The 23,195-nt window shown below is 41.2% G+C and overlaps 1 protein-coding gene across 2 annotated transcripts in view; it reads right to left on the minus strand.

Moving 5' to 3' along the window:
• PPP3R1 (protein phosphatase 3 regulatory subunit B, alpha) overlaps positions 1–21,802 on the minus strand; it is a 60,439-nt gene extending 38,637 nt beyond the window's left edge. The window contains exon 1 of one of the 2 annotated variants that reach the window (XM_082852015.1): positions 21,691–21,802. In XM_082852015.1, the coding sequence (XP_082708141.1) occupies positions 21,691–21,693 (3 nt within the window). In that variant the 5' untranslated portion in view covers positions 21,694–21,802. Of the gene's footprint in view, positions 1–15,582; positions 15,935–21,690 lie in introns of those variants that run through there. The other variant, XM_082852016.1, reaches the window with a different exon arrangement.
• Positions 21,803–23,195: the final 1,393 nt, after the last annotated feature.

Below are 23,195 nucleotides of genomic sequence, written 5' to 3' on the forward strand. Positions count from 1 at the left end.
ACCCAAGGCTAATACCTTCATTTCAGCCTTACAAGTGACCATGAAGCTGAGAACACAGCTAAGCCCAGAGAAACTGTGAAATAATGTGTGTTAAGCCACTGCACTTTGGGGTAATTGGTTACAATGCAATAGGCAACTGATACAGTTGCCATATGCTAGTTTTCTAATTTCATCATTCCTTCAACATTTTTTTTTTTTTTGTGGTACACGGGCCTCTCACCGCTGTGGCCCCTCCCACTGCAGAGCACAGGCTCTGGAGGCGCAGGCCCAGCGGCCATGGCTCACGGGCCCAGCCGCTCCGCGGCACGTGGGATCCTCCTGGACTGGGGCACGAACATGTGTCCACCACATCGGCAGGCAGACTCTCAACCACTGTGCCACCAGGGAAGCACCCTTCAACATTTTTTACTTTGCTTCCTCCTGCAGGGAAAGATTTCTTTTTCCTTCCTATCTATGTGTACTTAGGTATTTCAGTGTGGACTTAATGGATTTTATTTCAATGGGTTATAATCTTTTATCATTATCTAATTTGATGTTTAAATTGTCCCACATTTGGCCAGTGGGAACCTTCCCCTTCAGGCTGGTTCCTGTGTCCTTTTAATATATTCCCATCATTCTATGGGCCTTCCTAACCTTCTGGCACAAGACGTTCCAAGCATACATTGTACTTTCCCTGCCCCAGTCCTGAAATCAGCTATTTCTCCAAGGAGCCCAAGATTCTTTTAGTGGAGAATGGCTAATGGTACCACTTGATGAAGAAAAGTTCTTAATTTTAATGCAGTCTAACTTATTTATCTCTTATTTTACACTATGACTAATTCATAACACACCAGATTATTCTTTTACTGAGCTGTCTGAATATAAATATAGCTTTACTATATGAATTTATAACTTTTTATATTGCTTTATTAATATTCTGAAGTATTTTTCTGCACGTAAAGAGCCTGCTATTTATACCCTTTAACAGAACAATTAGTGAGGAGAGGGGGAAATGCCCATCCATGTGTCATACAACATGCTAGGCATGATCAAAGTATAAACACAGCAGATTCTCAAGTCCCCCAAACATACAATTTTGAAACTGTAAAGGGGCTACGGACATCCAGGTAGATATACCCAGCAAGTACAGAACCTGGGCTCAGGGGCAAGATCGTGACTAGAGATACGATTTTGGAAATTATCAGCATACAGATAATAGCCTTCACCACTAAAAGAAGAGTCCATTAAAAAAGGGAAATGAAATAAAAAATAGGAAAATACTAACACTTAAAAAATTATATGAGAAATTCACTAAGAATAAAGCAAATTATTAAATACAGAAAGAGAATCAGTAGAATACGGATCTATTTTAATAGTTTAATATTCCATTATGGCTTTATCATAATCTATATTATTCCATAATGTTTTCTTAGACTATAATAGAGCATATATAGTATTTTGTTTCTATTATGGATATTCTTATATTGTTCTAGAAAGCATACAAGGAAAAATTTTAAGAGGGAGTTAAGAGTCACAAAGGAGACAAATAACAATTATTCCCATTTTAGGGTGTAGGTTCAGACTTTATATAAGTCATACTATTAAAAGCAAGGTGTAGGACTTCCCTGGTGGCACGCTGGTTAAGAATCCACCTGCCAATGAACCCCAGGGGACACGGGTTCAAGCCCTGGTCTGGGAAGATCCCACGTGCCACGGAACAACTAAGCCCATGTACCACAACTACTGAAGCCCACGTGCCTAGAGCGCACGCATACGCAACGAGAAGCCACTGCCATGAAAAGCCCGCGCACCGCAACGAAGAGCAGCCCCTGCTCGCTGCAACTAGAGAAAGCTTGTGCGCAGCAACGAAGACCCAACACAGTCATAAATAAATAAATACATACATTTTTTTAAAAAAAAGGCAAGGTGTAACCTTAATTTGCTCAGTAACAACTCTTAGTTATGCAGATTGCTACACAAAGAGTAATTACCAACACTAGCCCTACAAAACTATCTCTAAAATGATCTTAATTGAGGGCTCTTTTCATCTGGTTTTATTCTAACAATGAAATTACTTTTCTTCAAATTAAGACAATTTACATGAAGTTCTAAAATTCTTCAGCTACTTTAAATGTACCAATCTAAATTTCAGTAACTACTTTAGCTCAAACTAAACATGCAATTGGGATTTTTTTTTTAACTTTGGTTCTTTTAAAATTATTTATTATTTATTTATTATTTATTTATTTATGGCTGCACTGGGTCTTCGTTGCTGTGCATGGGTTTTCTCTAGTTGTGGCGAGAAGGGGCTACTCTTCATTGCGGTGCACGGGCTTCTCATTGCAGTGGCTTCTCTTGTTGCGGAGCATGGGCTCTACGTGTGCAGGCTTCAGGAGTTGTGGCACATGGACTCAGTAGTTGTGGCTCGCAGGCTCTAGAGTGCAGGCTCAGTAGTTGTGGCGCAGGGGCTTAGCTGCTCCATGGCATGTGGGATCTTCCTGGACCAGGGCTCAAACCCATGTCCCCTGCATTGGCAGGCAGATTTTTAATTTCCTTTAGAATTATTTTATTAAATCATAAACGTACAACTGCTTCTTAACTCTACACACATACAAAGTTTTTCAAGGAATAACATTCTATCCTATTGCACTATGATCCTGGCTAATATTGTTTCAAAACTTTGAGAAAAACTGTTAAAAATATTTCACATGTTACCACTTACACATTTAACATTATCTAAGAAGGAATGCTCCTGTTGCAACAAAAAATAGAAATGAGGTTTTTCCTCTCCTGGTAACAAGGAAAATAAAGGGAAGAGTGAACAGGCTAGGGAAGCAGCATAAACTGGCCTGAAAGAGTTAATCAATCCTAGTTATCTTGTAACTGTTACTCGTCTGTATTATGTGTAACTAGATTTGTCCTTCACAAAGCTAACCTCTAACACTCTGACTCTGTGTGAATTACATCCTGCACCTAACTGCAGGCGGATTCTTAACCACTGCACCACCAGGGAGGTCCCTGCAATTGGGATTGACATGTACACACTGCTGATAAAATGCCTTTCCATGAAAACAAACAAACAAACAAACTAAAAATGCAATACAATAAATGCTGTTACCCTGTTGAGTTCTAATAGATTTTCTTAAAGGTAAAAACTGATGGATCTAGAAAACAATCTTTAAAAGTTAGCTTTGTGAACATAAACATGGATGGAAAAAGGAAAGTTAACATCACAGAATACAAAAAAAAAGTATTATGTGCTGGGTACTCTGTTAGAGACTTCATATACCTTCTCATTTATCCTCCCAACAATCTTCTGGGTAAATGGGATGTCAAGGTTAAACAGTTTGCACAAGGTCACACGGTTGGTAGTAGCAGAGATCAAATTTGAACTCAAGCTAATATAATTCCCATAGTATTCTTACCAATATATCATAAAGCCACACGCTTTCTGTATTATACAAGAGAAGAAGTAAGTTAGTGAAACTCTTTTCATCCCAACTTAGAACACTTAAATTCAAGTGGCTTGTTGCTGACAACTCACACAAAGCCATTTAAAAATGTGTTGTTCATATATCTAACACAGTAGTAACAATCACAGAAACATGACAATGAGAGGGTGTGAGATAGGTGGAGACAGCTGAGAAGAGGAGGAGTAAAGGGATGGAATACTTTACATGGAAACAAACTGTCCAACAACTTCTTGTAGAGAACAATACTAATTTGGTACTATATTTTAATTTAAAAACACACACAATCCCAAAACAGAAAACTCTAAAGTCATAGCATTTTCAGTAATTATAATTGAGAAAATAATCTCAAAATAGAAGAAATAAAGTCCTAGCTGTAGAAGAGTTCTGGATTATGGTAAGAGACCACCCTGCCTATGGCCATAGGATATAGTTTTAGTAGAGAGAAAGTATATGGGGTTATGGAGGTTAATGTTGCTAAAGCAAGGGTGTACATGAAGACAAAGTGATAGTGGAACCTAGAGGGACAATAGGACACGGGTACTTAAATTCTGAATGAAAAACTGTAGTATCCAGAAAGATGTCAGATGATAACAATGAGAAGAAATAAGGAAGGTTCAGTCAGAAGAAATGACTTTGCAGGAGAAATTAGAAGTAATAATCTGTTAGGTAGCCAAATCAGGCCTACCACCTCAAGTATTTTTTTTTAACTGAGATATAAGTAATTGACATATAACATTATATTAGTTTCAGGTGTATAACACAATGACTCGATATTTGTATATGTTGCAAAATGATCACCACAATAAGTCTAGTTAACACCCAACACCATATACAGTTAATAATTTTTTTTTCTTATAATGGGAACTTTTAAGATCTACTCTCCCAGCAACTTTTAAATATGCAACACAGTATTAACTATAGTTGCCATGCTGTACATTACATCCCCATGAGTTGTTTATTTTATACCTGGAAGTTTGTACCTTTTGACACCTTTACCCATTTCCCCCACCCACCACCCCCTGCCTCTGGCAAACACCAACTCTTACCTGTTATGGGTAAGTTTGGTTTTGGGGTTTTGTTTCTGTTTCTGAGATTCCACATATAAGTGAGATAAGGTGTTTGGTTTTTCTCTGACTTATTTTAGCAAAATGCCCTCAGGGTCTGTCCATAATATCGCAAATGGCAAGACTTCCTTCTTTTTTATGGCTAATATTCCATTGCATATACAAATAGATATACCACAATTTCTTCATCCATCCATCCATGGACACTTAGATTGCTTCCATGTCTTGACTACTGTAAATGCTACAATGGATGGGGATGCATATTATCTTTTTGAGTTAGTTTTTTCATTTCTTTTGAGTAAATACACAGAAGTGGGATTGCTGGATGATACAGTAGTTCTATTTTTAATTTATTAAGGAAACTCCATACTGTTTTCCATAGTGGCTGTCACAATTTACATTCCTATCAACAGTGCACAAGGGTCCCTTTTTCTCCATATCCTTGTCAACACTTGGTATCTCTTGTCTTTTTGCTAACAGTCATTCTAACAGGTGTAAGGTAATATCTCATTATGGTTTTGATTTGCATTTCCCTGATGATTAGTGATGTTGAGCACATTTTCATGTACCTGTTGGCTATCTGTACGTCTTCTTCGGGAAAATGTCTATTTAGATTCTCTGCCCATTTTTCAATCAGACTGTTTTTATGCTATTGAGCTGTATGAGTTCTTTATATATCTTGGATATTAACTCCTTATTGGATACATAATTTGCAAATATTTTCTCTCATTTGGTAGGTCTCCTTCATTTTGTTGACGGTTCCCTTTGCTGTGCAGAAGCTTTTTAGTAGTCCCACTTGTTTATTTTTGTTTTTGTTGCCTTTGCTTTTGGTGTCATATCCAAAAAAATCATGGCCAAGACTGATGTCAAGGAGCTTATTGCCTATGTTTTCTTCTAGGAATTTTATGGTTTCAGGCTTTATGTTCAAGTCTTTAAACAATTTTGAGTTGATTTTTGTGTATGGTGTAAGATAGTGGTCCAGTTTCCCAACACCATTTATTGAAGAGACTGTCCTTTCCCCCATTTTATATTCTTGGTTCCTCTGCCATAAATTTATTGACCATGGATGCATAGGTTTATTTCTTGGCTCTCTATTCTGTTCCATTGATCTATGTGTCTGTTTTTATGCCAACACCATACTGTTTTGATTACTACAGATTTGTAAGGGTTTTTTTTTTAAATAATAGCTTTATTGAGATATAATTCATATACCATACAATTCAACCATATAAAGTGTACAATTCAGTGGTTTTTAGTACATTGACAGAGCTCTGCAGCCATTACCACAATTAAATTTAGAGCATTTTCATCTCCCCAAAAACAAAGTCCATATCCACTGGCAGTCACTCCCATTTCCCAGCTTCACCCTAGCCATAGACAATCACTAATCTAACTTTCTGTCTCTTCTACATATTTGCCTATTTTGGATATTATATATTAATGGAATCACACAATATGTGTTCTCTTGTAACTGGTTTCTTTTACTCAGCAGAATATTTTCAAGATTCATCCATGTTGAAGCAAAAATCAATACATTTCTTTTAACGGCCAAATAATGCTTCATTATATGGATATACCACATTTTATTTATCCATTCATCAGTTAATGGACATTTGAACTGTTCCCATTTTGGGGGCTATTCTGGAACATTTGTGTACGTGTTTTTCATTTTATGTCTTATGAGTATATACTTAGGAATGGAATTACCAGGTCTTATGGCAACTCCGTATTTAACATTTTGAGGAACTGTTTTCTAAAGCAGCTACAACCATTTACATTCCCACCAGCAATGTTATGAGGGTTCCAATTTCTCCACATCTTCAACAGTTACCTGGTCTTTTTGATTACAGCCATGCTAGTGGGGTGTTAAGTGGTATCTCACTGTGGTTTTGATTTGTATTTCCCTAATGACTAATGATGTTGCCCATCTTTTCATGTGTTTACTGGACATTTGTTTGTCTTCTCTGGAGAAATGTCTATTCAAATCCTTTACCCATTTTTTAGTTGGGCTGTCTTTTTATTGTTTAGTTTTAAGAATTTGTTATATATTCTGGGTAAAAGTATCTTATCAGATCTACGATTTTGGTTATGGTAAACTTGGTACAGAAAATATTTGTGTTAACGAGGCTGACAACACAGGGTGGCAGCTATGTATTGGTGAGGGAAGAGGTACAGTATAACATCAGAAGCCAGATATAATTCTCACTGCCAATGTTCCCATCAAAAATCTGCGACTTTTGTTCCGAGTACCAAATAAAATATTGATGAGGCTGTTTTTAGTACTATAAGGCCTATCCTCTGGTGATGTAAAGTAAGCTGGCCAGCTAATAAAAACTCAGCTGCCTGAATAAGGAATTTGGTCTTTTTTGTGGTATGCAAGAAACATGAAAAACACAACGAGACCTAAGAAAGAACTTGCTATGAGACTTGCAAGAAAGTTTTTCCTCTCTAATAAAGAGAACTTGAGGAAGTGTCCCCTGCTCTTCTTCAGCCAGATGGTAGTGTCAAATTATGACAGCCCTCTCCTGACACGCAGAGCTGTAAAGTACACTGGACTTATGTCTCTGATGAAACTGATGAACTGCTAAACTACCCTGTAACTGTCTGGCTCTGGGCTTCTTATTCTGTGAAATAATACATTCCTTATTATTTAGGCCACTTTTAGATGGGAGGATACTGTTACTTGTAATCCAAAACATTCTGATACATTTTCTACTTTGTCAATAAGCACATTACTGGATGGACAGAGCTATACAGAAATTAGAATGAAGTGATTATGAAAGCTAGATCTGCCTAGAACACTACATACTAGTTTTCAGTAGTTTGATTTTTAAAAATGTAAACAGTATTTTGCACTTTATCAAACATCTTAGGTACTAACTTACCCAATACCCACCAGAACTCTAAATCAGGCAGTCTGTGGCTATTTTACAGATATATATATATATATAAAAAATCCTCCAGTATAGGTCTTCCAATTCTATATCCCATGTGGGTTCTACCACATCATAGTATGTCTCATAGTATCAAATACAATGCATTAAAAGCAATATAATCAATAAACCATAATGGAAAAGAATATAAAAATAGTATGTCTATATGAGTAGTATAACTGAGTCACTTTGTTGTGCAGCAGAGAGTGGCACAACACTGTAAATCAACTACACTTCAAAAAAAAGCACCATAATCAACAACAAAATGATGGCAGTATTCTTTCAGCACTTAAATAACTGCTTGACATTATACAACTCTATGAGATGAGTAATGTGACTAAAATGAATAATAAAATGTCCAAAGAGCTGCTATATGTTAAGTTTAAACTGGGCAAGCAGAGTGACCAGAAGAAATCTAGCACCTTCTAATAGCTCTACTGAAGCACTTACAGTGTATTAAAAATTTTCCCTCTACATGCCTGACTCAATCTATGCTGTGAAGTCTCTGGGGCTATTTATTTTTTCCTGACATCTCTGCACCTAACACTATGTTTGACATATGTAGTATGTTTGCTAAATTAAGAAATCAAAGATTTAGAGTCTCAGCCCCCCTTTACCAGCTGTTCTAGAATACATCTAGAAAATGTTAAGATAAATCAGTTTAAGTAAACAAAATTAAACGTTCTTTATAAATTTTGAGTGTTATTTATGAAAAAGTTTGCTTACCATTTAACAAATGAAAGTAACACTCACATATAACTGACACTTTACTCAGATATGTAAAAAGAATCTTAAAGCATAAAAGAGTCCTATAACTTTTAGAATCAACAGCAATTTCCTTTTTGGTAGCTTTCCCGTTGTGCCTCACACACTTGTGCTTTCTAAGTGTTTATTCACAGGACTTTCAAAGACCTCCCTATCCCTAGACGACAGATATAACTAATTCAGTTGCACCTCAGCTTCCCAAGCCACCAGGACAAGTGCCTACCTACCCATCCTGCATTCGCATTTACATTCCATGAGAGATACTACACAGGGAACTGGCTTTACCAAGATGAATAAAAATGCATGCTCTGCCCATGGCTTGGCAGAGGAGGCAATGACACACAATGAAATATGGGGTGTACTATAATGACAGTTACTTACAATGGCCACTGATTGCCTGGAGGAGCTGGGAAATGCAACTGGGACAGGATCTTGATGTTTGCCAGACAGAGAAAGCAAGCGGAAGGACATTCAGATGGAAAAAAAAGTACATACAAAGGCACCAATAAGTAAAAAATGATGAGGCACTTGAGAACCAAGTAGTTTGACTTGGTTATAGCATAAGCCTGGCTAGAAGTAAGGATCAGAACATGAGTGCCATGAAAAGGAGTTTAAATGTTTAATTCTGAAGATATGTCACTGACTTTTAAATAAGGTAGTGACACTAGATTTCCTTTTCAGAAGAAAACCTAGTGGCAGTATGGAAGACAGAATGAAGAAGAACTTGGGAGGTAAAAAGAGCAAAGCCTCAAGTAGGCTATAGAAATAGTCCAGGTGAGAAATAAATGAAACTGCAATGATGCCAGTGGCAGCGGGGATAAAGAAGAATTTGACTCAAGAGATATTTGGGGATCTAAATGACAGGACACACTTACCATAACATGATACTTATGTTCCTGAAAAATCTCCATGTTCTTAAAACTACACATTAAAACAAACAGTCGCACATTAAAAATAACATGGCTTAAGGAAAAGAGTTGGAAGCAAGACACTCAAAACCTGTGCAACTCCGTAACCAGAGTATTAACAAAACCAACAAGAATCCTAATAAGCATATTAACATAGTTAAAGATGTGCTAAGTAACTAATAAGCCTGGCACTTTCTAAAGGCACAGCTCAAACAAAGTACAGCTGTCCCTCAGTATTCACAGGGATTGCTTCCAGGACCTGCCACAGACACCAAAGTCCGCAGATGCTCCAGCCCCATAGCCGGCCCTCGGTATCCACGGTTCGCATCTGCAGGTTCAACCAACCCCCACGCTCGCAGTACTGTAGTTATTGAAAACAATTCAAGTGTTAAGTAAGTAGACACACGTAGTTCAAACCCACGTTGTTTGAGGATCAAATGTAATAGAAAAAAGTGTAAAGGGTATGTGAAGCTAAGTTACAGAAACAAAGAAAAAATGCACAAACATCTGGGGGAAATGTGCAATAAATTCTTTCAACACAGATAAATGGCCAAAATCAGTCAAGAGGAAGAATGTGGTATATGGACAGAGTACACAGAACTCTGTTCTTCGGTAGCTTGCTGCTGTCACCTGTGTTGGTGTACTTTAGATTCAGCTGCCACTGCTTACAGCAGCAAGCATTGATATGCTGGGAACGTTGTTAAGTACATTTTCCTCTTTATGGACAGTATGTGAGCCAGACTGGAATGCCTCAAAAGCCCCTCAAGTGAGTGACTAAGCCTCCCACCTCCAAACCAGGTCAGGAGGTGTTCTGTGTCATACTTTTAGTACAGACTGTAATTGATGATTGCTTTAGGTACTAGTGAAGGGGAGTAAAACATATACACCAGGTTTCCAGATAGGAGTGAATGGACAGATACTGTTTCCATTAAGAAAAATTAGGGAATAATGAAGCATGAATATGAAGATAATATAATGCATGTGGTTTTTGTTATGCTGAGTTTGAGGCATCTTACAGACATCCTTATTTAGATAAATATCAAGTAAGCAGTTAGAACTCTGGACTAGAGAAGAAGAGAATGATGTGGGCTGAAACTATGAATCATCAGTACACAGGAGATGATGAAACTTTGAGAATAAACAAAGAATTCATGCATTTACTCAGTTCACTGATTCAATAAATATTTATATAATATATACGAGCCTACACTGGCAGTTAGGGGGGTATAAGAGGGAAGAAGACAGCCATGATGCCCACTCCCACAGAACTCACATTATATCATGGGGAGACAGAAAACAGCCAAACACCCATAGAGCTAATTAATCATGTGCTACAAAGACATAAAAGGTACTAAAAGAGTATAACACAGGAACATGGCCTGACCTGGCATGGGGGTGGGAGGCTCAGTCACTTACTTGAGGCACTTTTGAGGCATTCCAAACATAGTCCATGCAAAAGGCTCTGAGAGTAGAATAAACAGATGGAAAAACAAACATAGCATAAAATACTGAATAAACGTAAGGTTTAAGTGGCTATAGTATAGAGAAAGCAGAACATGGTGGAAGAAGCTGAAGTAAACAGCAAGTAGAACGAATGAAGTCTACAGGCTATGCTAAGGATTTAGTCTCTACAATGTATGAGATTTTAAATGGGAAAGTGATACAATCATATTTAAGAGGGCCCTGGACCAAAGCCAGATGAGAGGCAAGCAACAAAGATCAAAAATGGTCAGAGAGGTAGAGGAGCCACTAGCAGAAAACGTTACAAAAGCCAGAAGAGGAGAGAATTTGAAGAGTTCCCTACAAGGCCCAACATAACAAAGAGGTAAGAAGAATAAAGAACCGAATACATTTAATGAGTGATTTCCAGACACTCTCTATTGTCACCACTATCTCAGGTGCTGTGATTCCCATTTTACACATGTACTAAACAAGGTCTAGAGTTTATAGCATTTGTTCAAGGTCACTTAGCTAGAAAATGGCAGAACCAGAATCTAAAGTCAAATCTTCCCAACTCCCAACCTCATGCTGATAATTAGAAGAGTACTGCCAACATAGTAAGTTTCAGTGAAATGCAGATGCATTATCATTCTAGACCAGTGCTGTCTAACAGACATTCATGCAATGCTGGAAATCTTCTATATCTGCGCTAATGCAGTAACTACTAGCCATAAGCAGCTACTGAGCACTTGAAACGCAGATATTGTGAAGAACTGAATTCACAATTTTATTTCATTTTAATTAAAGTTTAAATAGCCACATGTAGCTAGCAGCTACTGAACTGGACATCACAGATCTAGACTGTAGAAGACTGAAAAACAGAAAATAAGCAAATACAGATGAGTCAAAAGTACGATGGTAAAGAAAGAATGACAGCTAGACAGGAAGGCGGAGCTGAAGTATACCCGTTCATTCATAAAGTCACTATTTGAGAAAGATTACTATGAGCTAGTTTATAATTCATGAAATTCTATTTATTAGGAAAACAGTTGCAACGTGAGCACACATAAAATCACAGATTTCCCTTATTTACCTATTAGCACTTGTTTTTCCTGACATTCTAATTTTTATTAAAGATTACCTTATAAGCAAATAATTAAAGACTGCCTTACAATCTGGCATGCAATAAGCTGGCTGCCAGCTTACTGCATGCCTATAATAGGAGGTTGCTTGTGGCACTGCACTCAGGAGCATATGAAAGAAAACCATCCCTGAAACTAGATAAAGTATAAATAAATAAAAGTGCTAACAGACAGCTCTAACAATGCCAATGGTAAAGGTTTGACTCTTTTTGTAGGTGGCTGTGCTTCACACTCTCATCCCTAGGTTTTAAACTGCATACCTAATTCTTTTTTTTTAATTAATAAATGTATGTATGTATGTGTGTATGTATGTATACATGTTTGGCTGCATTGGGCCTTCGCTGTTGCATGCGGGCTTTCGCTAGCTACGGCGAGTGGGGGCTACTCTTCGTTGTGGTGCGCGGGTTCTAGGTGCACGGGCTTAAGTAGTTGTGGCATGCAGCCTCAGTAGTTGTGGCTCGTGGGCTCTAGAGCACAGGCTCAGTAGTTGTGGCGCATGGGCTTAGTTGCTCCGTGGCATGTGGGATCTTCCTGGACCAGGGCTTGAACCTGCGTCCCCTGCATTGGCAGGCGGATTCTTAACCACTGCATCACCAGGGAAGTCCTGCATACCTAATTCTAACATACAAGTAAAAATGAATTCTCTGTATTGTTCACAAAAGTCAAGAGAGACCTGGCTAGAGCACAGTTGAATTTAATAATGCTCCCAGAACACAAGTCAAAGTGCTATCTCATTTACAGAAATGTTTTCTGGGATAGCAATGGGGCTACCACGTGGCCCTCCTGATGATACTGGTAAGAAAGGGCTTTAACTAACAAAACAAAACTCTGAGAAAGTAACCTATAAGAACCTATGACTTGCTGAATTACCTGTACTAAACTTTAAAGGATTTCCTATAGAAATCTTCAAATGTGTTAAATATTTTTATAGTACAAGACTATAAAAACCAAAGACAAACCCAGAAACATTAATTAGTCACATTTCATTTCAAAATTTCATTCCTGCACCAGATCTATACATTAGCTATAATTACTGTCAACCCATGACCACAAAGTGGATATGGGAGTCCAAGGAAAGATCAAGAAAGGGAGAAAGTGAATATGGACTGTTGAATAAAAAGTTTATGTGGAAGGGCAAAAGTGAGGAAGAAATTTTAATCTGGCAAGCTTGAAATAAAATAGATGCTTTCTCCACTACACTTCAGGGATCATTTTCTCTTTTTAATTTAAAAAATTGTTATCCATGTTGTTAATAAGGTGCTAAGTGGAAAAGTAAGTACAAAAAATGTTCTAGTAAAATAGTATTTTCCCTAGAGTAATTTCATAAGAATATTGACATAGTTCAGACCCTAGCTGAAGTACCAACCTCAACCATTATGAAACTGCTAAGTAATTTAAAAAATTATGCTGAGTTGTTTTTGACTCAATGCTTACCTTGGAATAAAACTGCCTGTAATCTGTAAACTAGAGCATGACATCATTAAAAATCTCTTTAAGTCTGACCTTTTTAATATTAATAAAAGCTAAATTATAAAAGATTAATAAATCCACACACTGGCATAGCTTAAAAAAAAAGGATGGGGGGAACACACCAAAATAAACTTCTTGGAAGAATATACAAGAAACCTAACAAGGATCAACACAAGGAGAATGGATGGCCAGGAAAGACTTTCCACTGTATACCTTTCAGTGTGGTATTATTTTTTAAGCAAATGTATTGTGTGCTTAGAACTTTAAAAAAGTTTTAAGAGTATTAACCTTCAACTAGATGTTCCCCTTACCATAAAACCTGAACTCAGAAAACAGTTCCTTTTAGAACTGTAATTTGATCAGAAATTACTAACGCAAAGACTGACAAAGTATTAAGCTATTTTCTTGTTAAAATTCCTGTTTCCTAGATTAATTTCCTAAGTCCTGGGTCTACCTACTATTTAATAAGGTTTACTTAATACCCTGTTAACTGCCTATCAAATCTTTCAAAATCTATACTGTAATCGTTTGTTTTCCATACTCCTCACCCTCAACCTCACCTCATTCACCTCAGCCTCATTCTCAACTTCAGCAGATGATCTTGCCTCAAACTATCCCCAGTTGCTGAGGTGATTTTAGGTCACCTAGTTTGAACTCCATTATTAAAACATACCTGTCGTCATGGCCTACTCTCCTCACCTTGTTTTTTTCCCTCTTTTTTGATGTCCCTCCTTTCCTTTTACCCATCTTCTTTCTACCACTTCTAGGGCTCATTCCACTAATCATCCTCTTCCTCACAGATCCCTCTCCCTGCTTCTCTTCTAACTCTAAAGAATACTGACATTGGGACTTTCCTGGTGGCTCAGTGGTTAAGAATCCGCCTGCCAATGCAGGGGACACGGGTTCAAGCCCTGGTCCGGGAAGATCCCACATGCCACGGAGCAACAAAGCCCGTGTGCCACAACTACTGAGCCTGCGCTCTAGAGCCCGCAAGCCACAACTACTGAGCTTGTGTGCCACAGCTACTGAAGCCCATGTGCCTAGAGCCCGTGCTCTGCAACAAGAGAAGCCACCACAATGAGAAGCCCGTGCACCGCAATGAAGAGTAGCCCTCACTCACCACAACTAGAGAAAGCCCATACGCAGCAACGAAGACCGAACGCAGCCAAAAAATAAAAATAAAAATAAAAATAAAAATACTGACATCTCCTATCCTGCAAAGAATTACCTCAACTGTAAACCACTAGAGTTAACTTTTCTTTGTCCATTTTTCCATAAATGTCTCAAAACTGACGCTCACTGCCTCCACTGTCTCATCAGCACTTACTCCTTTATTCTACTTATTTGTCCACATGTTCCTTCTTCAAACGCTACTCAATTATCTATCATATATCAAGTATTTGGAATATAACAATGAAAAGACAAAGACAAGGCCTCTGCAGTCTCAGTTTACATTTCTTTGCAATTTTATTTTCATTACCTAGGGCTTAATTGAAGTTGCTGTCTCAAAGATTATAACCTCTATAATAGTTTTCATTTTTATCTCCTTCTCTCCCATGTTAATGGATGAGAAAAATCTCTCGTGTTGTCTGAGGAGACTCATTATACCCTCCTACCTCCCTGGGGCCCTCAAACTATTAAGAATTCCATCTTTTCTCTTTGAGTCTTCAACTGCTCCCTCCTTCCTGGCTTGTTCTCTTAACCCCCAAAATAAATTCTTCCTCAAACCTAAATTTTCTAAATTTCATCATCTCTCCGTAAGTCAAAGCATTAAAGAACAGTCTATACTCAATCTCTGGCCACCCATTTATTACTCAACTCACAGCATCCTGGCTTTCCTTGCTACCAGTACAAAATGGTGTTTTTCTGTACTATTGCCAAAGTCACCAGAACTCTTCTGATCCCTCCAAAAGACACTTTTTTTTTTTTTAAAAAAAAGGGAACCCTAGTACACTGTTAGCGGGAATGTAAATTGGTACAGTCACTATTTATTTATTTATTTGGTGGCATTGGGTCTTTGTTGCTGCGCGTGGGCTTTCTCTAGTTGCAGAGAGCGGGGGCTACTCTTTGTTGCGGTGTGTGGGCTTCTCGTTGCCGTGTCTTCCCTTGTTGCAGAGCACGGGCTCTAGATGCGCGGGCTCTGTAGTTGTGGCGCACGGGCTTAGTTGCTCTGCAGCATGTGGGATCTTCCTGGACCAGGGCTCGAATCCATGTCCCCTGCATTGGCAGGCGGATTCTTAACCACTGCGCCACCAGGGAAGTCCCCAAAAGACACTTTTAAGTTCTTCTCTTTCCTGATCTCTGCAAAATCTAGACACTGCTGACTCCTTCAAATATGACATCACTCTGCTAATTTTCCAACTACCTATTTATTCTCAGACAACACTGACAGGTTCCTCATCTCCTACCTGCCTCTTAAATGCAGTGTTCTTTAGGGTTTGTCCTCTTCTCTTATCGTTTTATATTCTTTCTCTATGGGATTTCATTCAGCTTCATGACTTCAATTACTACCTAGAACAAATACACACAACACTCAAATCTTTAATATAAGCCCAGATTTCTCTTCCAGATCCAGATATAGCCAATTACCTGTTGGTCATATCCACCTAGGTGACCCATGACTACTTTATTTATTTATTTTATATAAATTTTTTTATTTTTATTTTCGGCTACGTTGGGTCTCCATTGGTGCACGCGGGCTCTCTCCAGCTGTGGCAAGCGGGGGCCACTCCTCGCCGCGGTGCAAGGGCCTCCCACCGCCGCGGCGCACGGGCCTCCCACCGCCGCGGCCTCTCCTGCTGCGGAGCACGGGCTCCAGGCGCGCGGGCCTCAGCAGTCATGCCGCACGGGCCTAGCCGCTCCACCGCACGTGGGGCCCTCCCGGACCAGGGCCTGAACCCTTGTCCCCCGCATTGGCAGGTGGACTCCCAATCACTGCGCAACCAGGGAAGTCCCCCCATGACTACTTTAAATTCACCATGTCCAAGGTAGAAATCATCACCACTCCTCCAAATCTACTTCTCCTGTATCTCCTAGACAGAGAATGTGCATTTCTAACAAGGTTCCAGATGATGCTGATGCTGCCAGTTCAGGATCCACATTCTGAGAATCACTGCTCAAACATATGCTGCCCCTTCCTACCTCCAGGCCGTCAGGTTCCCACATTCTGAGAATCACTGCTCAAACATGCAGCCCCTTCCTACCTCCAGGCTGTCAGGTTCCCACATTCTGAGAATCACTGCTCAAACATGCGGCCCCTTCCTACCTCCAGGCTGTCAGGTTCCCACATTCTGAGAATCACTGCTCAAACATGCGGCCCCTTCCTACCTCCAGGCTGTCAGGTTCCCACATTCTGAGAATCACTGCTCAAACATGCTGCCCCTTCCTACCTCCAGGCCGTCAGGTTCCCACATTCTGAGAATCACTGCTCAAACATGCTGCCCCTTCCTACCTCCAGGCCGTCAGGTTCCCACATTCTGAGAATCACTGCTCAAACATGCTGCCCCTTCCTACCTCCAGGCCGTCAGGTTCCTTCTGCTAGCTCCTAGACCATGGTATCTATGCAGCAGGCACTGTTAATATTTCACAACACTCTATCTTATTGAACTTAGACTTGTGCAACATAGCATTCTAAGCAGTAATTACCAAATGATGAGAGAAGACTAGAGATGAAACAACAGTCAACCTAGAAAGCTGGATGTTTCTTGAGGGCGGAATAGCATTCTAGGGTATCCCTCGAATCAAATCTTACCCAAGTACATAGGCTCTTGATAAATATTTGCTGAGTGGATGGCAGTATTATCTATCCAGTCACCCAAGCCAGAAGCCACAGCAAGATTCACCCCTTCCTTCCCCATAATCCAAGTCACCAAGTCCTATCTTCTGCCTCCTAAATGTGTCTCATACCTGGTCCCTCCTCTCCATCTGCACTGTTATTACGTTCTTTCAGGTCCTTAATATCTCACTTTACAGTAATAATTTTTTAATTGGTCCCCATGTCTACATTCAGCTACCCTATTTTATCCACATGACCATAAGATTGATCCCTCTAAAACAGTAAATGAGACGATGTCATTCTCCTGCTTAAAAACAATAACTTCCCACAGGCTTTAAGAAAAAAAATATTAATTCCCTCATGTGATATGCAAACCCTTCTAGGATCCTGCATCAATCTACCTGACCACCCTGTCTCTCCATTCCACCCTACCCCCCTACCCTCCAGCCATGCTGAACTGGCTTATATATTCATTCCTCAGTGGCTTTAAACATAAAGCTTTCTACCTAGAGTGTCTTTCCCACTGGCTAAATATTCATCCTTTTAAGCCTCAGCTCAGGCACCATCTCTTCCATGAAGCTTTCTTTGAGTGACATTCATTCATCTCTCCATCCAATCCCCACCTCAGTTTGGATTACACCTCTCCCCTGCCATGTGCTCTTACAGCACCCCATGTTTAGTTTGTTAATAGCACATATCACACTGCATAATAATTGTCCTGTTCACCTAGTTGATTAAGTTCCTTGGAAACTATAATTACGTCTTCTGTTTGTATAGTCAATGCTAGGTATATTAACAGACACTCAACTAAAATTTAAATAAATACATTCCATGCTATTCTCTAAAGAGTGGCTCTCAAAATTTAGCACAGATCAGAGCTACCCAGAGGTATATAAATCTAGACTGCTCGGCCCCAGCCCCGGAGTTATAGATTCAGCTGGTTCAGGGTGGGACGTAACAGGTTCCCAGATGATGCTGATGCTATCCAGGAATCACATTTTGAGTGTCAGTGCTCCAAATCTATGTTCTCTCTTCCTAGCTCCAGGATTTAGAGTCTTTTCCTAGCTACCTCCAACTCTGCCTACTGCAATGCTAATCTTTTTAGACCCAGCTCAATTGTCACCTCCTTCATAAAACTTCCCCTAATCCCCAAAGAAACTGATTTTGCTCTTTCCTCAATTTCTGTCCAGCTTTGTGTATATTATTCATATGGTAACATGCTAACTTTCTTTCACACCTATTGGCAGTTGTCTCATGTTCTCTACTTAAATGAAGGCAGGAAACCTGCCTTAATCATTTTGATATCCTCCACAGCCTGGCAGAGTAACCAGTGAAATGCAGACGAAACCTACAAGTATTTGTTCATCTGAAGGAATCCCTGCAGACTGCCCCGACTCTGGGCCCACGGTCTGTCTGACTCGCTTAATCCTCCTGGCCCAAGCTGACTTCTTACACTGCCTTGTACTTTTGCTTGCCTTACAACCTATGACAGATGCCTGATCCTCACACACTTGTCTGTCCCTCTCTCATTGCTGACTGACCCTTAGTCAGCTTCTTTGCCTTGTACTCTGAACGCTTTTATTTTCTTAACCACTACGGGACATAGTAAATGGAGAAATTTTCTCTTTATGATTGATCTGAATTTTAATTCTGCTGGCCATAAGACAGGTTGCTTGCTTTTTTCTGAAGTAGCCTTTCGTGGTCAGAGAATTCAAACTAAAATATGCTGTGTACAACTCCAAGTGCAGTTATTGTAGACAGCAATAAATGTGTTTTAGGTTCTATTTACAGATGGTGGAGATAATTGTAATACAAAGTTTAAAAACACAAAAACATAAAGAAGGTCACTCATGATATGTAAGGTTGGCCTATGAAACAAAACTTAAAAGAATAGCTAATTATTTATGCACTATGTTCATATATGCATCCAAAATAAAATTTGTATTACCTATTCCAACGAAAAAAAGATACCAAAACACCTGGTCATATTTCTGAGTTACACTAATGACACAGTAAAAACTACATCTGATACATAAAAAGTTAACTGTTTCTAAAAATGCCCCTACAAGATTTACTCCTTCAAAAATTACTGAGAGACTGTTTTCAATCACACCGATCTAAACATTCTACTTGATTATTTTATTCTTATTTTACCTCTGTGTGTAACACTTAAGTACTCTATCTAAATCTATACATACCTACCTAGAGAAAATATTGTGATGATATATTTATTTCAATAAATAAACATCCATTTATTTAATCATAGACAACTGACCAGTAATGGTTCAAGAAAAATTCTTTGGAGCTCAGTACTCACATTTTTATATGCATATGCATAATTTTCAGCCCATCTGCTCAACAGTTTAATATGACCCAAATAGAGATGAAGGGATATAACAGGAAAAAAAGAAGTAGGCTACTTTTAAGGTAGCAAGTAAAATTAATACCTGTCAAAAAAGATTCTTGATAGGCTCAATTCAATCTCTAAGCCTTTTTACTTTCCCCTTACTTGAATTAATCACTGATATTCATAAATTAAAATCTGCTGACAAAAATGTATGTCCATAACACTCAGTAAAAGTTATAAAGATTTTCCAAAGGGAATGAAAGTTTTCAGAACTGTATGCCCAATTAACAAGATAAATGAACCAGATCACTCCAAAGTCCAATTTATTTGAATTAATCAATATTCCATATGGCAGAGTTGAGCTACAGTCCTGACACTTTCGAACCAGTGCTATATTCAGCAGACCAACATAATCCTAAAAGTTGAGGGGCCACTGTCACAACAAATTATGTCCTGAAATGTTATTGAGAGGACGGCAGGAAAAAAAGCCAAGAGTGAATCAGAAAATAAATACTAAAAAGGAAACTGTAAAGAAGAGAGAAATAATGACCTGGAAGAAAAAAATCTCATACGGTGATTTTAAAATATTTTTGAAAAATAAGGAAACACTGAGTATCAGAAAGATAAATTTAAGACCTAAAAGAGAATTTTCAAAATTCAGCGTGTTGTTCAAGAAAAAAAAACTATTTGGAAAGCAGATCATTCTGCTATACACTGCATAAACAACAAGACTAGGTCACTGTTCCTCAAAACGTATCATTTATAAATAAAGGTAAAAACACTGGACAAAGATCTTCAAGATCTGGACCTTCAGGTAAAATACATGTATAGAGAAGTTATATTAAAGCACTAAAGTTCAATTCATAACTCCAAAAGATTATGCAAGAAAAAAAAAAAAAGGCTGCACTATGAATGGCTCCGCTCTAACTTGTTTTCTGTAAGTCTCGAAAAGCCTAAGTTTTGACTCGGAAGGCCAAAATCGTCTCTGAGCTGCCTCCGAAGTTGGCAGGGTAAAACTTCCTCTACATATCAAAACCACTAATCATTTATTAAGTCTGCTCCTAATCTGAATTTTAAGGACACTAATAGGTGCGCTTAATCATTTGTCCTGTTTTAAATAAAAGCTGACTTACTTGACTAATGTCACTTTCTTCCCCCCCAATCACACAAATTGATCCCAAGTTGCAGTCCACAGAATTTCTCTCTTCACTCACCCACCGCTCTATTTTGAAATGCTTAATATCTACATACAAGGTGAAATAAATGCAATTACAAGGTGCAAGACATTACGCCAAGCAATCCGTCGAAAAATCTTCGGACAACTGTTTAAAGACTTGTAGAAAAAGCCTAACGACCAAATCACCTGTTCGGATATCTGATATAGATGAAAAAGCACTGCAAACTTTTTCTACTATGCATGCAATTCTTGATTACAAAGAGGAAACTGCACCGGCTAGCCCGAGCGAGAAAACCGGTAGGGTAACAGGCTAAAAGGGCGTCGTTGATTTCTTGGCTACAGTGACAGAGGCGGGAGACACACCCCTAGCGTCGGTCGGAAACACTACAGCAGTGAATTCTACCTAGGGATTAATGTGAGGCTAAGGAAAGACAAATTTAAATCGCCATGATTCAAAAACAATCAGCACAGGAGAGACTTACGAAGGTAACAAAGAAAACGAAAAACCCTTGGCAGTAAGTAAGCACTAAAAAACAAGTATCTCCGTTTATCACAAACCGAATTTAGACTTGTTTTCATGAATCTACACCTTAGACCTCTCCGGTTCGCCACTGCAGAGTAAAGCAGCAGCGAAAAACAACCAAAAAACAAAAAACCTCGTACGTTTGCAAACAGCAGTGAAATAAACACGAACTGGAGAGGGGGAAGTAAGGCAGAATTCCTTCCAAGGCTCGTTGCTTGAAAACAGAGTATGAGTGGGAGAAAGAGCAGCCCTGGAGAGAAAGTGGGTCTTACATAAAGGGCCATTTGCCACACATGATTTCCACAGGATTCCGGAATCTCCCCGAACTTGAGAGAGTGAGTCTGGGGGTGAGGGGGGGGCTCCACGTGGAAGAGGGTCCGGAGAAAGGGAAGGCAGGCCGATCTGAGGGCTGTCCGGAGCGGACGGCCCAGGCAGCGGGGTGTCGAGGCCGGGGCGGAATCCCGGGGGCGCGGGGGGGTGGTGGTGCGGAGGGGCGCCCCGCGGAGGCCCGGGGGCGGGCGGCGGGGCCCCGCCGTGCTGTCAATAGGCCGCCCGCCGCCCCCGGGCCGCTGGGGCTCTCTCGGGTCTCTCGAATTTTCCACCGGGGGAAGCCGCCCCGGGGCGTCCGGACTCGCCCCCGCCCCTGGAAGCGGCGGGCGGGGAGCGATGGTGCGTGGGGAAGCCAAAGGCTCACCATTTTGCTGGGCGGTCGGCGGCTCGCTCGCGCGGAGGAGTGTCGGCGCTCAGACTGGCTCCCGCAGGAAGCTGCGGCGGCGGCGGCGGCGGCGGCGGCGGCGGCGGCCCAACTACGGTCGGCTGGGGCGGCTGCGGCCCTCGGGACGCCCGCGGGGGAGGGGGTGCGGGCTGGGGGAGGGGAGGCGGCGCCGCGGAGACCGCGCCGGCCGGGTGACTGGGCACACGCGGGATCGGGCAAGGAAAAGAGAAATTAAGGTCGAGATTCAGAGAAGGAGAGCGCGGGAGGAGAGACGGCGAGAAGAGGGAGAGACAGAAACGGGGGGGAAAGGGGGCCAGGAGGCTCGGGGGCTGCAGCCTCGCGCTCGTGCTCGCGCCCGCGCAGGAGCCGTAACGGACTCACTGCAGTGGCTCGCGCTGACCCGCAACCTCAAGGCACGAAAAAGGGGGAGGGCGGGACAGGGAGGGGAAAGCGGAGCGCAGCGGCGCTCTGGGCGGAGGGCGGGGGCGCGCGCGGAGCCGGCAGCGGGGGCGGGGCTTCTGCGAGCGCCGCACATCCGGGAACCCGCGCGCCGGCTCGGCGGCGGCCGCCGTGGCGGCGCTCTGGCGAGCTCTGGTTGGGGAGCTCGGAGCGCGCCGACCACGTTCGCCCCTCCGCCGGTCGCCCCCTGCGTGCGGGGCGGGGGGAGCGCGGGGGCGGGGGCGCGGACGTTGGTGACGTCGTGTGGCGGAGCCCTTCCTGTCATGTGGCTGCAGGCGGGCGGGGTGGGAGGGTGAAGGGGGGAGAGGCAGGGCCGGGAGCAGAAGGAGGAAATACGAGGGTGCCCGGGCAGGGAGGAAATGCGAGGGGTGCGCGAGCACCGGGCGAAGGGAGCCCTGGACCCTGGAGTGGGAGCCTCGTTGGGTAGGAGGAGCAGATGAGCGGCCTTAAGGTCGGAACCACCCAGGTTCCTCACCAAAAAAAAAAAAAAAAGACAATCCCGGTCCTGGGGCTAGAGGGAATCAGTTTGCACTCGAAGACAGGTATCTTTGCACCAATGTGATGGCTTGGACCCCCTACAGAATGCATGTCGCATCTAGACAGTTGTCATCCCGGTGCAGCATCCGCAGGCCCACACTCCAATATGGGTTGGCAGTCAGGAGCCGGGTTGGAAAGACAGGAGAAGAGCCAGAGTTGGCCGCAGCTTGAGGCGCGGGGAGTCACAGGACAACCGAGTAGAGGGGCTGCTTCCCACTGCCGCAAAGCCCTTGTCACCCAGCTCTGAATTTTCCTTAAACCCTCCAGGCTACCTTTTGACACGGGGAGGCAGTGTTTGTTTTGGAAAAACGCTATAAAACAGATTGACCACTTGTCCCTTTAGTCGTGCTGTATCCACTGTGGTGGCAATTAGCATTCCCGGAAAATTCAGACAGCGGTGGGAAATGGAGTACAGAAAAGCATAAGGAGGAAAGTTATGAAAAAGCTGCCAGGAGAGGTGTGATAAACATAATGAAGAAAACATTTTG

This window comes from Leucopleurus acutus (genome assembly GCF_964270905.1).
Source record: "Leucopleurus acutus genome assembly, chromosome: 12".
Lineage (NCBI taxonomy): Eukaryota > Metazoa > Chordata > Mammalia > Artiodactyla > Delphinidae > Leucopleurus > Leucopleurus acutus.